Source organism: Telmatherina bonti (assembly GCF_933228915.1).
Source record: "Telmatherina bonti genome assembly, chromosome: 19".
Lineage (NCBI taxonomy): Eukaryota > Metazoa > Chordata > Actinopteri > Atheriniformes > Telmatherinidae > Telmatherina > Telmatherina bonti.
In genome coordinates, this window is record NC_136617.1 from 30,298,604 (window position 1) to 30,315,386 (window position 16,783).

The 16,783-nt window shown below is 41.4% G+C and overlaps 1 protein-coding gene across 2 annotated transcripts; it reads left to right on the forward strand.

Annotated features, from left to right (window-relative positions):
- The first annotated feature begins 486 nt into the window (after window positions 1–486).
- On the forward strand, window positions 487–16,558 carry adck5 (aarF domain containing kinase 5). Of its 2 annotated transcripts, XM_079258586.1 has the most exons (15): window positions 487–623; window positions 1,371–1,465; window positions 1,812–1,961; window positions 5,538–5,613; window positions 5,716–5,916; window positions 6,006–6,146; window positions 6,257–6,370; window positions 7,899–8,030; window positions 8,119–8,202; window positions 8,288–8,369; window positions 10,727–10,805; window positions 10,890–10,981; window positions 11,048–11,300; window positions 16,186–16,302; window positions 16,373–16,558. In XM_079258586.1, exons 1-15 carry the CDS (start codon window positions 600–602, stop codon window positions 16,473–16,475), a joined length of 1,743 nt encoding a protein of 580 aa, XP_079114712.1. In that variant the 5' UTR covers window positions 487–599; the 3' UTR covers window positions 16,476–16,558. The 2 variants fall into 2 exon arrangements, with proteins under 2 accessions (XP_079114712.1, XP_079114713.1); XM_079258587.1 differs by lacking the exons at window positions 487–623; window positions 1,371–1,465 and having other exon boundaries at window positions 1,914–1,961; window positions 5,721–5,916.
- Window positions 16,559–16,783: the final 225 nt, after the last annotated feature.

Here is a 16,783-nt window from a genome sequence, read left to right on the forward strand (position 1 = left end):
AACAAGAGGAAGAAAACTCCATAGGTGGCAAGAGCGACCAAACATCCCCCTCAGACAGAGCCTGCTTCGCCCAAAGGACAGAACAGTCAAAGACAAGCTGAGTGCTAAATGGCACTGAATGACACTGCCCTGGACTATACGCCATTTGGACAAGGGCATGCCCTCGCGCCACTCCATAAGGTCGCTGACGTTTCTTTCAGTACCTCCTACCTGAGAGTGGGCTGTCAAGATGAAATTGCCCTGTTTGAAAATTCGCACTGTCACATCGCTCAACATCAAATCTAGAAATATATCAGCATTTTTTAAAGATAAAGCGTCAATGTAGTTGAGCAAATTAATGGAATATCAATCCTTAAAAATGTAAATAATTAGCCTTAATACGAATTTTAAAGGGAGGGTCTAGCCCGAGAATTAGCTTTAAAGCGAAAACGGAAGTCGATAGTGGTTACTATCTCGCGCTGCTTTACTTACTCTTTGGTTAAACAATAACACTGGCGCTAGCCGAAGGAGGAGGTACAGAGATTAGCCGAGTCCCATTCTGGATAGACCCTTAATACAAATTCATCACCGTGTGTTGAGCATTTTTATCGTCAAGAAACATGACAGTGGAGACTTCCAGAGTGGTAAATGAACCTTATTTTAAGCTTACATTTGCTCGGTTTAGATAGAAGTTCGCTAAAAGCTTGCAGTAATTAGCTGTCATGTTAGCTCGTGTTGGGTGACAAACACTGTCCATTCAAATGAAAATATAAATGTACTTATTGAATTAGCTACGTTTTGTTTTAAAGATTTCCACCGGGGCTTTAGATTTTATTTTAGTTTGATAGATGACAGGAACAGGAACATAAAGGCTGACAGCTAAACAGACTTTATTTACACCCTGCTGAGGCGTTCATTGTAGTGACTTAGTTTCTTAGTTTTATCCCCATCAGTGTCTGTGAACGATGGAAAACCTTGTTTGATCTGTCAGTGCTCAGGTCATTGACATCACCCTTATCTGTACATCAATTTGTCAGCTTTAGAGACATTTTGTCCCTCAGAAGCAGACAGCGAACACAAACAACACACTTGGCCTTGCTGAAGACCCCCCTCTCCTACACACACACACACACACACACACACACACACCTCCTTCATCCTTCCCAGCACACGAACATGTGTTCACTGTGGATTTTACTGAAAGAAAAACACAATCTGATCCTGCAGTGTGAGGAAATGCCTCCTCAGAGTCCAGAGTTCACCTGTTGATACAAACCCAGATGTCTGGTTAAAATTCACTTCACACGTGGGGGGATGCAGAGATAAAAATGGAAACATTTCATGAATGTGATGGTAAAACTATGTTTATCTCATGCTGTGTTCATCTGTAGTTAAGATTATGTCGACATCATATGGCTCTGCTTCTAAGATACCCACATCCTGGCGCCTCCAAACTCCAAACAACCAGATCTTTCAGCTCAGTCAGGTACTGGAAATTTTCATTTTTCTCTGCAGAAACTGAAATATAAGTAAGATTAAAAATCTTAAATTGAGTACACATATACTTGTTTTTTTAAAGGTAAGATAATTCTTAGTTTTTATGCCAGAGAATTCCTCTTGTTTTAAGAGTATTTTTGCTTGTTTTGGGAAGTCTTGACACGCCAAATTTTCTTCTTCTGTTGGCAGATAATTTATCTTATTTTAAGCAATATTTAACTAATTTTTGTACATTTTCTTCTTGTTTTTTAAGGCTGAGTTTTTGCACTGTTCTAATCCTGCCTGTGGTTGAAGGTGCCAAAGCGATGACACAGGCCTGTTTTGACTCTTTGCAGGGAGGGTAAGCGCAGAGGGCTGCTATGGAAAACACTTGTCGGCCTCTCTGTTGGCGTTCCTGTAGCCGTGTCTGTCCAGTATGCGGTGTCAGATCCCAGAGAAAAGAGGAAGATGAGGATTGTGATCGAGGGATTTGGTCGTTTCTGCAGGTTTGTCTTTATCTTCTTTAGCTTCTCGGGACATTATTTTAGATGCACAGATGGTGAAAGTGTTCTTCTTCACATTGGCATTTCAGGCAGCTCGTGCTTTTCCCAGGTTTGTGTTCATGCACACAGAGGAAGGTGATCAGGGATAAGCTTCCATGAATTTTTAATTTTAAAACTTGTGCAAAAAGCATGCTGTCATTTAGTTAATTTTAATCTGGTTAAATCTAATGCATCAGTGTCAGTGAATGGATTTATGTGTCTTTATTTGCTTTACGTCATCCAGATTATCATGTGGACTTTTAGAAAATACAGTAAAAGTGAATGGAAGCTGTATAAATAGAAAAAACTTGTGAGTTTTGAACAAAAAAGCAGTAGGCAGGATGCAAACGGTTTTATAAGTTATATTTGATCCAACAAAGTTAAAAATGATTTGAATTACAAGCACTTTTCCCACAAAAGATGTTTCCCAGATAGAAGGAATTCCTGGAAAAGAAAATGTATTTTCCTTTTTGTGCACGTCCAGTTTTTCTGCATTTGTTCCCAGTTGAAAAAATTCAGATTTGCTAAATCTGCAAGAGTTGTTTTTATCAGTTTTTTTAAAAAAAGATAAAATATATGAGCAAATTAATGGAATATGAATCCTAAAATATAAATAATTAGCCTTAATACGAATTTTAAAGTGAGTGTTTTGCCTGAGAATCGGCTATTAAGTGAAAACTGAAGTCGATAGTGGTTACTGTCTCTTTGGTTAAACAATGAAAGTCAGGCAAGCTAGAATAAAAGGAATTGTTGGAGGTGGGAAGAACGGCGCACGCACTGTTTGCATAACCATGATCAATAAAAACGCCTTATTTGCACTTCAAATATTGTTTTGTTGTTAATATGCTCAGAGTAAGCTGTGCAGCTGGACACTAAAACATCACAGCTGGATGGGGGAAAATGTCAAGGTTAGGAAAGCAGAAACAAGTCGGAGCGCTTTCTGCGCCGCCTGTTACAGTGCAAACTGATCTGTGGGTATAAATCACACTGAAAACCTGATTTTACAGGTTAAAATTCACCTCATGGGAAAAGGCAGCATGCAGGTAACAAAACTCCAGCTGTAAACTTTTCTTCTTTGGGAAGATATTCATTTATAACAGCATAGAAATGAGTTTTTCTCTCCAGTTTTTATCATTTCTTAGAGTCACAATAAGTTTCTCAGCTGAAAAGGAAATGCAGAAAGCATCATATCTGAAATGAAACACTCATTTAGGTCATTATTTGTTCATATTTATTATTATTATTAGCATGTTTTGTTTTAATAGTGATGTGAATTTAACAACAACAACTCACGATTCAACTCATTCAATTCAATTCAGAATCGATTCTCGATTCAAACAGATTTTCGATTCATAATCATTACACTTAAGTAACAAGAGGTGCTCATTTCCTAAGTAGCTTCATTCTTCTGTAAGCTAGAAAGAACTAATAAATTATTCTGGCTGATTTGATTTAAACTGCGACATGTATAAAACTGTTTTTACTCGTCATTTTTCTTAATTCCAATTAGGAATAAACAGCCCAGCAGCCAGACCATCATTCTGCTGCTATAATTCCCAAGAAGACAAGTAAAAAGATAAACAAAAACAATAAAATAGCAACATTTTTTATAATGGATTATTTAAAAAAAAAAAAAAAAGAAGAAAAGACTTTTTTCAAACAAAAATATTGATTTAAAAAATGTGAAGCAAAAAAAATTCAGATTTTTAGATTCTTAGGATTAAATTTTCCACCCCTATATTTTATACATACTAAATATTTAGTATAATTTAATACACTGCATTTAATTTTATTTTATTTGTTTGTTTGTTTGTTTTTTTTGTCTTTATTCTTTCATCAACATGATTATTTGCAGATTTTATGACTCAAAGTTTCTTTAGTTTGAAGAGCAGCTGCTGTTTCTTCAGTCTGAAATGTTTTCTATTAAACTTTTGTTGAGGCTAAAATGAGCATACAGACAAAAAAAACCCACCAAAAACTGATACGTTTATAAGTAAAAGAACTGTTTGTACGAGTTAATCTTTGTACACTTTGTTAAGAATGAATGTGGTTTTGTTTGAACGCGTATCATCATCTTTAGAGCCACGGCGCCGGTTCGACATGATGACTAAAGACTCGCCACTGCCGGCTGCATCTGATTAAACTAAACACAGCTCCTGCAGATGATGCAACGTTTATGTGACGTCAGACCACCGTCGGTTCAGGTTTTAGTCGCCAACGTGGTTCAGATGGGAAAGTTTCGGTTTAAAACAAAAACCAGACATAGTTTTTGTATTTTCATTTTTTCATGAATGATTTATTCAAGTTTTGTTCAAGACTAATTTCAGACAGCTTTATTTGTCCGCGTGGGAAATATTAAACCATGTAAAACAGTTGTTATTGCATATATAAAGGTCTAAATACAAAGGAAAACAAGTGCATAATATGGGGAACAATAATGTGACATGATTAAAAGTCAGTCGCTGCACTGAACAACCAATCAGAACCGTTTCTCACTGACAGATCAGACTTAAATTCAACATTTAAAATCAGCTCAGAAATATTCAGCGGGACTTGTTCGCTGATGGTTGAGACTTTCCTGACGGTCAGCTTGTAGACTCGGTGGACAAAGCCCTTAGAGTCCATAAACAGCATCGATGTGATTGGCCGATCAGCATACTGAGGGACGTCCAGCTTTGATGGCGCATAACCTGTGTTCCTTTTTTTTCTTTTCTTTTCTTTTAAAGGAGCTCATAAATAGATTGAAACGAAGCCTTTTTGGAGTCTGAAAACAAAAACACACAAAAAAAAGTAATGGTGGGAACATGAGGAGGTCCAGCAGGAGGTCTTGGGTCAGTTTTGTTTTGTCTCAGAAGCTATTAAAAGGACACATTTATAACCCTACAGTTGTGTTCATATGTCTTCATCCCCTTTCATTAAAGAAAAGCTGAATTTACAAAAGTCACTCAAATAACTGGAAACTTAAAAAAGGAACAATAACTAAAAATTTGCAAAAGTATAATTTAGTAATATAAGACTGTTTTTTTTATTTAATTGAGTTAAAGAAAGGAAAAAAAAAAAACCAAATTGGTCCTGGACAAATTAGAGACTTTTCTGTTGAACAGTGGGACAAAATACCTGTCAACAGGTGCAGAAGTCTGACTGAGAGGAACAGAAAACACCTGACTGGAGCGGAAACATTAAAGGATTGTTCAACTAAATATTAGTTTATGAGTAATGTAATATGTAATAAATTGTATTATTTGTTTGCTTTTTAAAAAAATATTTCTATTGAACCATAATTAGAAAATAATGTAATGATTTTCATGAAATTTTTATTTATTATTACTTTAGTAAATTTCAGCTTATTTTACAGGCAGCTGTTTATTTCCTTCTTTAATGAACGGGTATGAATAAATATGAGCACGACTGTATCTATTAATACTGGAGATGTTCTTCCCTAAAGCCCCTCCTCAGATGAAGCACACAGAGATCCCTTTAACAGAAATGTTTGTGAAATGCTGCTGGAGAGAGCATCCTGTCTTCTCTGTGCGTCCTCAGGTCGCTCTCTGTGGGAATCTTTATCTCCCTGGATTACTGGTGGACCACCAACGTGTCTCTGCGTGGAGTGGATGAGGTAAGACCTTCACCTGTGTGCTTTTTAGTGGCTAAATCCCAATTCCAGGTAATTTAGCTTTTATTTGGACAGTAGTGTCTTACTTCTGTCCTCCCCTGCCAGAGCAGCCCACCCTTCCTGAGCCAGATGTCAGCCTGCCACCAGAGGGCAGCAGAGTGCATGGTGGAAGGCGCTATAAGGAATGGAGGGATATACATCAAACTGGGCCAGGGTCTGTGTGCCTTCAACCACCTGCTGCCCCCCGAGTACATCCGCACTCTGCAGGTCCTGGAGGACAAGGCCTTGAACAGGAGGTACAAAGAGGTGGGAGCTGCAGCACAAACAAGGCACGCCATGTAGCAAAGGAAGAACGGCCTGTGACTTCTCACATCTGTGTTTTGTGTCTGCAACAGGTGGATGCTCTCTTTCAGGAAGACTTCGACAAAACTCCAGCGCAGCTTTTTAAAACGTTCGACTACGAGCCCATAGCTGCGGCCAGCTTGGCTCAGGTGCACAAGGCAGAGCTGTTTGACGGGACCCCCGTCGCTGTCAAGGTGATCAGTCACTTTTATAGGCGACATGAATGATGTTTGTTTATTGTTTGAGAGTCAGACACTTCATAGTGTGAATGACTGAAGGAGGGTTTTGTCCTACGTGGTCCCAGGTGCAGTATATCGACCTCAGGGATCGGTTCGATGGCGATATCAGAACATTGGAGATCCTGCTGGATGTCGTAAAGTTCATGCACCCCAGTTTTGGATTCCGATGGGTCCTTAAGGTCAGAAAATGCTCAAAGAGTCTGCTCATGTTTGGTGTTGGTGGTTTCCTGAGTGATTTATTCTCTACAGCAGCGATTCCCAAACTTTTTGCAGCACAATACCCCTTGTAAACTATTTTTTCAGCCAAGTTCCCCCTAACCACTGCAAAGTACTTCTGGTGCAGAAAAAACCCGACATACAGCATTTTATCATTTGTGTTTGGCCTTTAAAACTTTAATTGTGTTTTGCACATCTTTACTATACGCTTTAACCAGGACGCCATTGTTTTTGATTGTCAAGGCGACAGAGGGGTTCAATTCACGTTGAAATGTGGGATTTTGGGAGGAATGAAATGGTGTAAATCTAAATGTAAATTCAGTGTAAATCTAAATGTATGCTTACATTTATTGGAATATATTAAATATTTATTTGATATTTATATTTTATTTAAGGATGTTTTAAAGAAAAAAAACAAACTTTTTTGCTTTGAAGTACCCCCAGGGCTACACATACCCCCATTTGAGAAACTGTGCTCTCCAGGACAACTGGAAGTATTTGTTTTTTACAGCCTCTCTGCAACATTAAATCAGATAAAGTCCATCATTGAACAAACTTGTTTATAAAGCTCCCTGATAATCAGGTTATAAATAAGGTTACATGATCAAGTTAACGCATTCATGAAGGCTGGCGAGGATTTTATCACACGTTACTGTCGCTGCTTAATCACTCTGCATACACCGACTACTCGGGCTGTGACGATATGCTTTTGTCCCGATTCGATTTGATTCTGTTTTCTTTTGGGTGCCGATTCCATTTAAATTGCGATTCTCACAATTCCTCGATATTGCTGATTTTCGTAGATTAAAACCAAAATAAATGTACAAATTTTTTCTTTTTTGCTTGTCATTTTTCTTGATTTCAATTAGGAAAAAACAACACAGTAGCCGGACCATCATTCTGCTGCTAGAATAGTCAAGATGACAAGTAAAAAGATCAATAAAAATTACAAAATTTTTTATAATGGATTATTTTTGTTTGGAAAAAAAAAAATTGTTTTTACAAAAAAAAAAAATCTATTGTAAAATTGGGAATAAATTTTTTTTTAAAAAAAATCCTGCTTTTCGATTAGATTTTCGACCCCTACCGACAACCAGAACCATCACAGGATGCATGGTACTAGTTTTGTCTCTGCCGTTAAGAGCCTCCATGGGTGGATTACTGTAGTTATCTACTGGAACCAGTGTCTAAGGACGCCCCTACATGGGGGGACTCATGAAAACTTGTTCCCGGCGTGCTGGCGTGCAGCTAAATGCAGCCATATTCCCCCTACCTTAGATGACATTTACAAGTCCCCCCGATTTTTCCACCGCTAGAATCATTTTCTCAATGAGTTATTAGATAAAAACACTGTCTGGACCTCCTCTGAAGCCACCCTGTGTGTCCTCACTTGTTCTCCCGGCTGGGTGCTTGTGATCACTCAGGATGTCATGTCTGACCCTGTGCTTGTGTCCAGCAGACACACATTAACCTGGACTCTCATCTCTGTAGGACTTGAAGGGAACTCTGGCTCAAGAGCTGGACTTCGAGAACGAGGCCAGGAACTCTGAGCGGTGCGCAGAGGAGCTGAAGCACTTTAAATTCATAGTTGTACCCAAAGTCTTCTGGGAGCAAACCAGTAAGGTGAGCTTTTTACCTGCTGGACACAGTATCTGCACCGTACACTGTCCACCTTCCTCACCAGTTTTATCTTTCCTTTCCCAAACCAAAGCGGGTGCTGACGGCAGAGTTTTGTCATGGCTGTAAGATCAACAACGTGGAAGAAATTAAGCGTCAAGGAATAAGCTTGAAAGATGTGAGATGATCACGCTTCATCATTGGATCAATGTTTTATTTCCATGCATGTTATCCAGAGAAGTCATCATGTGTTTGATTCTCAGACTGCAGATAAGCTGATCAGGACATTTGCAGAGCAGATTTTCTACACAGGTTTCATCCACTCAGACCCTCATCCTGGAAACGGTTGGTACAACAATCTATAAAGCTGTTTGTATTTCCCAGTCGCTGTTAAAAACCAGTATTGTTCTGGTTTAATTCTGGAGAACCAGTGTGTGCACAGAGAAAAGAGGAGGGAAACTTTGAGTGAAGGGTCATCATGATGGTTGCTTGAAACAGATAGCAAAGCAGGCAAAGCAACTAAATCTGGTGCAGTTGTCACAGAAAAAAGACGTTCCAGATGACCCCTCGGTCGCTTCAACAGCCTGCTGATCGTCTCCCTGTTAAACTGGGAGTAACTTGAAATCTGTTACGTTGTCACGGTTGCGCTGTGTACGTTGCGCTGTGTACGTTGCGCCGTCACCGTTGCGCTGTGTATGCTACGCTGTCAAGGTTGCGCTGTCACGGTTGCGGTGTGCACGCTATGCTGTCACCGTTGCGCCGTCGCCGTTGCGCTGTGTATGCTACGCTGTCAAGGTTGCGCTGTCACGGTTGCGCTGTGTACGCTACGCTGTCACGGTTGCGCCTTCACCGTTGCGCTGTCACGGTTACGCCGTCACCGTTGTGCTGTGTACGCTGCGCTGTCACCGTTGCGCTGTCACCATTGCGCTGTCACCATTGCGCTGTGTATGCTACGCTGTCAAGGTTGCGCTGTCACGGTTGCGCTGTGTACGCTACGCTGTCACGGTTGCGCCGTCACGGTTGCGCCGTCACCGTTGTGCTGTGTACGCTACGCTGTCACTGTTGCGCTGTGTACGCTACGCTGTCACGGTTCCGCCGTCACCGTTGTGCTGTGTACGCTACGCTGTCACGGTTGCGCCGTCACGGTTGCGCCGTCACCGTTGTGCTGTGTACGCTACGCTGTCACTGTTGCGCTGTGTACGCTACGCTGTCACGGTTCCGCCGTCACCGTTGTGCTGTGTACGCTACGCTGTCACGGTTGCGCCGTCACCGTTGTGCTGTGTACGCTACGCTGTCACTGTTGCGCTGTGTACGCTACGCTGTCACGGTTCCGCCGTCACCGTTGTGCTGTGTACGCTACGCTGTCACGGTTGCGCCGTCACGGTTGCGCCGTCACCGTTGTGCTGTGTACGCTACGCTGTCACTGTTGCGCTGTGTACGCTACGCTGTCACGGTTCCGCCGTCACCGTTGTGCTGTGTACGCTACGCTGTCACGGTTCCGCCGTCACCGTTGTGCTGTGTACGCTACGCTGTCACTGTTGCGCTGTGTACGCTACGCTGTCACGGTTCCGCCGTCACCGTTGCGCTGTGTACGCTACGCTGTCACGGTTCCGCCGTCACCGTTGTGCTGTGTACGCTACGCTGTCACGGTTGCGCCGTCACGGTTGCGCCGTCACCGTTGTGCTGTGTACGCTACGCTGTCACGGTTGCGCTGTGTACGCTACGCTGTCACGGTTCCGCCGTCACCGTTGCGCCGTCACCATTGTGCTGTGTACGCTACGCTGTCACCGTTGTGCTGTGTATGCTACGCTGTCACCGTTGCGCTGTCCATGTTTTCTGTGTACGTTACGAACAACACTTAAAATGAGTTTGGAAGTCAGGTGGTCTGTTTTAGTGCAGGGGGTCAACTATGTTGTGTAGAAAGTTGCTCTTTCCTGATTTCATGTCAGGAAAGACGAGCTTGAATCAAGATGTGTGTCATGGGCACAAAATCTCGTTGCAGTTCAGTTCCTTCTCTGCATGAAAACTTACCTGATTCCACTGAATTCCAAATGTAATACAGTTCTGCTTTATTTATAATGCACCAGTTCACAAAAAATTCCTCTAAAGGATCTTTTACAGACTCTGATTCAAATAAATTCATTGTTGTCCAGCTGTAATCCAGTTAAAACAAATCCACTAAATGATCCTCATTAGTCCAGTTTGAATTAGTTCATATGAGAAATGAAAATGTTACAGTCCTTCTGCTTCAACATTAGTTTCTATCATTGTTCAGATAATTCCAGACATATAGTTGATTTATTTCTGTGTTATGTCCATTTCTTTTCATCACTATATGTTCCGTTATGTCTCAGAGCTTGTCTATTAATGTTATGAAATCAGGATGCTGAGATTATTTCTCTCATGTCGTTTCTGTGTTTATTTGTGTCTTCTTGTAAGCAAATAATAACCAGCCTATATTTAGTTTATTACTATTTATTCTGGAGAAAACTTGAAGCTTTAAGTAGCGTGACCCTCTCACGCTGCTGTCATTGTAAAAGAAAAAAAACGGTCCTGAACATGAACCTGCACCAGAACCAGACTCAGGAAAGACAGAAAAACAACAGCAAAATGTTTTTAATTCTTTTCATGCGGGCAAAGAATGAAAAAGTTGGAGGAAATGTTCCCTTGTGAGTGAAATGTTTCATCATTTTGTTGTTTAGTTCTGGTTCGACGAGGTCCTGACAAGACGGCGGAGTTGGTGCTGTTGGATCACGGCCTTTACGAATATCTCAGTCAACGGTGAGTGCTGGAGGAGTTTGCTCAGTGAAAACCTTCACAGACTTGTGTGTTGTCAGCAGCTCTGACCTCGACCTTTGACCTCAGTGACAGAGAGGCGCTGTGTAAACTGTGGCGGGCTGTCGTCCTGAGAGACGAGGCAGCGATGGAGAAGTACTCCACGGCGCTGGGAGTCAAAGGTGAGAAGCCTTAAACGTTGCTGTTGGTCTCCAAGCTGGTTTTACTGTGGCTTCCTTGCCCTGCAGAGTACTTCCTGTTCTGTGAGATGCTGTTGCAGCGACCAATCAACATGCACAAGCTGGGTCTGTCCAACATCCTGAGCAGAGAGGAGACGGCCTACATGCGCGACATGGCCATCAATCGCTTCGAGAGCATCATGCAGGTGCTGAAGTCCATGCCTCGGCCCATGCTGCTGGTCTTCAGGAACATCAACACAGTCCGGAGCATCAACATCGCGCTGGGAGCGCCGGTGGACCGCTACTTCATCATGGCCAAGAGGTTCGCTCAGTTTTTATTTCAGTCTGAATCAGAATGCGTTTTATTGTCACTGAGCCAACGTCCCAGTACAACGAAATGTCTTCCAGTACAACCAGTCCGAGAATAGACGTACAACGTCACTGGCAGACTGAGGTGGCAGCCACCAGAGGCGTAACTTCACTTCCAGTCATCACAAATCACTGCAGGTTGCTCATGTTACCATGGCGATGTATCAGCTGGTTGTCACTACTTCCAGAACACTGTGGAAGAAAACTGTCATCACCAGTTTTTTGGCTTTTTGAGACGTCAGAAACAAAGAGATGCTGCTCACTTCACGTTTTTTATTCTGCGGAGCGGCTGCGACGAGCAACGTCCCATTTCACCTCAACTCAACTTTATTTATAAAGCCCTTTAAAACAACCAGAGTCGAAACAAAGTGCTGTCCACAATTGGCCAAAATAAAGACAGAATAAAACAGTTCAAGTGCAAATAAAAAACACAATAAAACAGGTCATACAACTCAACTTTAATAAGGAAATAAAACAATAAAACAAATTGAATAAATAGTAAGTAAAACCAATAAAAAAAAACAACAAAAAAAAAAACTATAGCACACTGACCGGAAACTCTTACGTTGGGTTAAAGGCCAAGGAATAAAAATGGGTTTTAAGATGAGTTTTAAAAATGGACGCTGAAGAGGCTTGTCTAATGTTGAGATGTTGAGAAATGAGATGGCATAAGGATCGATCTCTGGGGCAGTAAATGCAAAGAGAGAAGCAAGGGCCCTAAAATCGACCCCTGTGGAATCCCATAAGGAAGTGGCGCAGAGCTGGATTAAACATTTCCTAAACTCACACTCTTACTTCTGTCCGACAGATAAGACTTGATTTCACCAGCAGTTTCAGAACGGAACGTTCACATGAGGACTGCGTCATTGTGCATCATTGTTGGTGTCGGCCAACTTAAAATGCTCCATTAAACTGCTTCAAAGTGAAAAATAAACCAGCGAATGAAAAAGCAGGAACAGTTCCACCGCGTCTCGTGCTGCTCGTTATTTCTTCACACTGGGAAAAGGTGGTGTCAAGACAAAAACACGGCGCAGCTTTCCTCCTCAAAGATAAATGCACCTTTTCCACGCTGTCATTTGAGTGAAACCGTCTGAATGTACTGGCTTGGTGTCACTGGTAATGAAGAAGTGTTGATGTTTCAGAGTCAAATGCATCCAAAGTGGACATGAAGTCTTTTTACTGGCAAAATCCACTGGATCCACTTTGGTTTTCATTGAGTGATTTCCTGCCTGAACGATCTGCTTTGCTCCAGATCAGCGTTTTTCAACCTTTATGAGCCAAGGCGTCTTTTCACTGAAAAATCCAAGGCACATCACAAACCAAAATGTTTGTTTTTATTTTTTTTTTAAAGGGACATTGTGTAACTTTTACATCCACCTGACGTCGGAATCGTTGCTACAATTCTAACACATGCGCGTTCTGGCACTTCACTTTCTGAGAAACAGGCATCGTAACGACAGTAGCCAACGTTTATCAAAAAACCTCTGCAACACCGAGAAATAAAAATAAATATTATGATGATGGTAAACCGAATAGAAATACGTTTCTTTGAGCCAGTTTAGGCAGCGCATTTGACCTACTTGTCGGGAAGAAAGTTGGCAACTTTGGCATCCCTTTTAAAACCCTTCTCCGTCTTCAGCTCCTTCCACCTGGAGAAAGCTAGTCCGATGTTGATCCTTGTTTTTCGTATTTCCCGGTCACGCTGCCTTTTAAATGTCCTTTTGCGCTTTCTCAGCGATGGAGAACAGGGCTCCCGTGCTGCTGCTGCATATCAGTGGTCCTCCATCTTTGTTAATAACAATTTAACACGATATTTCCTGCTGACGGCAAGCCGTTGGTTTTAGCAGCTTTAGGCGTTTTGAAACTGCAAATTCCCTGATAATTTTCAGCCCAGTAAAATGCCTTATTTAGGTAACTGAAAAAAATAATTTGATCTAAAGTTTGTAATGCAGTTCTTGGATTAACTGAACAAGTGGAACGCATCTGGAGCTTTCTAACAAGAATTGGCGATTATTTATTCCGCCGTTGGGGCCGTTTGTCCCTTCCCGGAGGCTGTATTATTTCACGATTGCAGACTGTCATGACGCGCCCTGCTGGCTTACCCGTTGAATGGAGAAACAAATCTAAAATATTTCATTTTATGTGAATGTGTCGGGCTTCTAACGGAAGTCATAATACACCAAAGATAACGCACATATAAATACAGAAATCAATTTTGGTCAGTTAACAACAAAAAATCTTACACAATGTCCCTTTAAAGTCCATATTATTAATATAAAGTCCATCTTCTCAAAGCATCTTGAATAGAAATTAGATAAACACAAGAAGAAGGAATTTTATAATCTTTCACCGGGGCCTGTTTGGATGAACACAGAACTGCTTTTTAGACCAATGAGGTGATATTGGGTCATTTTTCTTTTTTTTTTTTTTTTTAACCTGTCCTGTCCAGCATCTCAGCATACAGAACAGCAATCTGCGTGCCGTATTTTTGCCAGACAGATTTGCTCTGTCAAGGGAGACATCTCATGTATATAGCTGCCCTTGATAAACTGATTATTTTAATAATTATTTTATTTATTCATTTTATTTATTTTCCTTTTATCATTTTGCAATCATCGTCAGTCTTGATATGGCCGAGCTGGACCCGGCAGGGAAAGAGGAAAAAAAGAGGAAATGAAAGGAGGAAAAAGAGAGACAGAAAAGAAAGGCGTGTCTAAGCTGCTAAAGTTACAGTATTTGCAAAACAATATAAAGTTCTGAAAAAATACAACAAGACAAAAGTAGGATAGTGACAATATTCAAAAACAGAAAAAAAAAAGAAAAAGTAAATGAATTAATAAAATAACAATTACAATATGTTATTTATTAAACATACCTACAGAGAGTCATCAGCAACATTTAGTAGGAAGCAGATGGGAAGATGAGTGCTTTCCCATCATTGGGTCATTTTTCAGGACACACCCGGTAATCTCTCCCGGCACACTAGTGTGCCACGGCACAGTGGTTGAAAAACACTGCTGTAGATCGACGACGTTTCAAAGTGGCAAAAATAGAACCGACGTGTATTTTAGAGAAGCGAAAAGCGACGGCGCTGCTTCAGAAACCCAACGCAGCCCACCTGGTAAAACCAGTTCTTTTTACTGGTGTTGCCGTGATCGGCTGCGAAGGCGCACTGCAACGTTTCTGCGTTCAGTGGAGAAGAAGTGATATTGGAATAAAATTGACTAATTATTCACTCAAGGAAGGAAAAAAGAGAGATAAGGCTGCTTCAGGTCTTTCAGGTTCTCCTTACCGAGACTTCTCCTGACTTCATCTGGAGCAATCGTTCTGCAGACTTTCTGGTGGATTTCAGCTTTTTCTTTGGAAATTTTCTTCCTTTTTACACATTTCCATCCCAGTCCTTTCACCTCTTTTGAGAGAAGTGTGTTTTGTTCTTAAGCCACATCAACCTTTGAATTATTCCAGAGTTAAAAAGGACTGAACTCACAACATGAAATCAGGTTTATGTCAACACATAGCAGATAACTTTAGGCTGTATCTTTAGACACTTTGCAACCAGCTGCCTCTCACAAAGACACGTCATTTGTTGCCATTTCTGTTGTTTCATCTGTGAAAAAAACAAAACATAACAGTTTGGCATAAAACAGTAGTTTTGCACAAGCAAGGTGACCCAAAAGAGCTTCAGGCTAAAAGCTGGGTTCACCTCAGCATGGCATGCAACGTGGAAAAGACAGGAAGAAGATGCCTGGAACACCTCACCAGGGAGGTCCAGGAGGCATCCTGATCAGATGCCCGAGCCACCTCAACTGGTTCCTCTCGATGCAGAGGAGCAGCGGTTCTACTCTGATCTCCTCTTTCATGCGAGATTTCGTTCTTTTGGTCACATTATCTAATAAATAAAAAGATAATACTTTTAAATCTGGACTGAAATATTCTACAGTTTGCAGATTCACCAGGTCAGTTTCTGATTTGCAAATGCTTTTTTTTTCTTTTGTGAAAATACAAATTAGGCTGAATTTACTTTTTTTTTTAGCACATAAACCACATTAGACCCATTCCAGAAAAGAAAAGCGAAAATACTTCACATAAAAACTGTGTTTTAATGAATTTCAATCCAGATTCAGAGTCTTAATTAGGGGAGTCCCGCTCTGTTCCTCAAGGGCCACAATCCTGCAGGTTTTCCATGTATCCCTGCTCCAACAATTCAATTCAACTTTATTTATATTGCGTCAAATCATCTCAAGACGCTTTACAGACCGAAAAAAAACCCCCCACAATGAAAGCCAGTTCATAACAGCCTATATAAGAAAACCAACAGATTGAGTTGGAGGGTCCAACTAAATCTCCCATCCTGAGCAAGCACACTTGCGACACACCTGACTCAGACTAATCACTCATTGTGCAGAACTTCATTGATTGTTGGATCCATTTAATGTGAGCTAAGTGTGTTGGAGCAGAGATCCATAGAAACCTGCAGGTCATCGACCTTCAAAAACCGACTTTGGACACCCCTGGTCTTAAGTGTTGTAGTTTTTCATCAGGACCGGGTCCAATGTGTTTAGTTACAAATGAAGTGTGGCTCTTTTTTTCTCTTTAGTTCCAACTTTTAATTGAAAAGCAAACGAGAACTTTCTGATCAGATTCTCTGAAACTGGCGGCGGTCTTGTGTAGGAAGTCGGGACGTAGGTATTTCTCCCAGAAAACAAACGTTAACACCTTTAGTCCAGGTGAAAGTAGTTTGTTGCTTAATGTTCCCACCAGTAGAATGGCTGGAAAGGTACTGGTACATCCAGTGTGGAAACCATCCGCTCCCAGTAACACAGCGTCTTGTTTCCCAGTGCGGTGCGGGGCTGGGGGAAGATCCAAGCAGAGAAGAAGGGAATCCTGCCCCGGCTGTGGATCTTCCGCTGGTGGAGGACGACATGGGAAAGCCTCAAGTTTGAAGTAGCTTTAAGGTGCGTATGAATGTAATCGGTGGGAATCGAACCATAACGATGAGATTGATGAAGTGATCTCCTCCGACAGGTCAGAGATGGCCGTGATGGGCCTGACCCGAGCCTTCCTGAAGCTGCTGGAGAAGCTGGGTCTGGCAACGCTGGACGCCGACTTGTACGAATACCTCAGATAGTGACGTCTGAGCCTGTTTTTTTTTTTTTTTGTTGCTGTTTTAGCAGCTGGATGTGCTGCTGGTTTCCAGTGCAATTTATCCCAACACCAAAGCTACAATCAGTATCAGGCTGGACTGCGACACAAGCAGCCCTACAGCTGCTTTTCAACCATTTTAGGACAACTTTTTAAGAATAAACCAGTGATTTTTGTTCATCAGCAATCTGATTGTGTTTTAATGAAGTCGAACAATCCTGTATGAAAAACGAGGAAGCGAGTGTGTGCAATCTGTATGTGTGTAGGTACCAAAACAAAGACAACTTCAGCACT

Bases quoted from the DNA above. Each gene is read 5' to 3' on its own strand.
- adck5 (XM_079258586.1), top strand. From the start codon at position 600: ATGACAGTGGAGACTTCCAGAGTG. The intron at 5,917-6,005 runs GTGGGAGCTGCA...TGTCTGCAACAG, and splicing joins TGAACAGGAGGTACAAAGAG to GTGGATGCTCTCTTTCAGGA. The intron at 6,147-6,256 runs GTGATCAGTCAC...ACGTGGTCCCAG, and splicing joins GGACCCCCGTCGCTGTCAAG to GTGCAGTATATCGACCTCAG.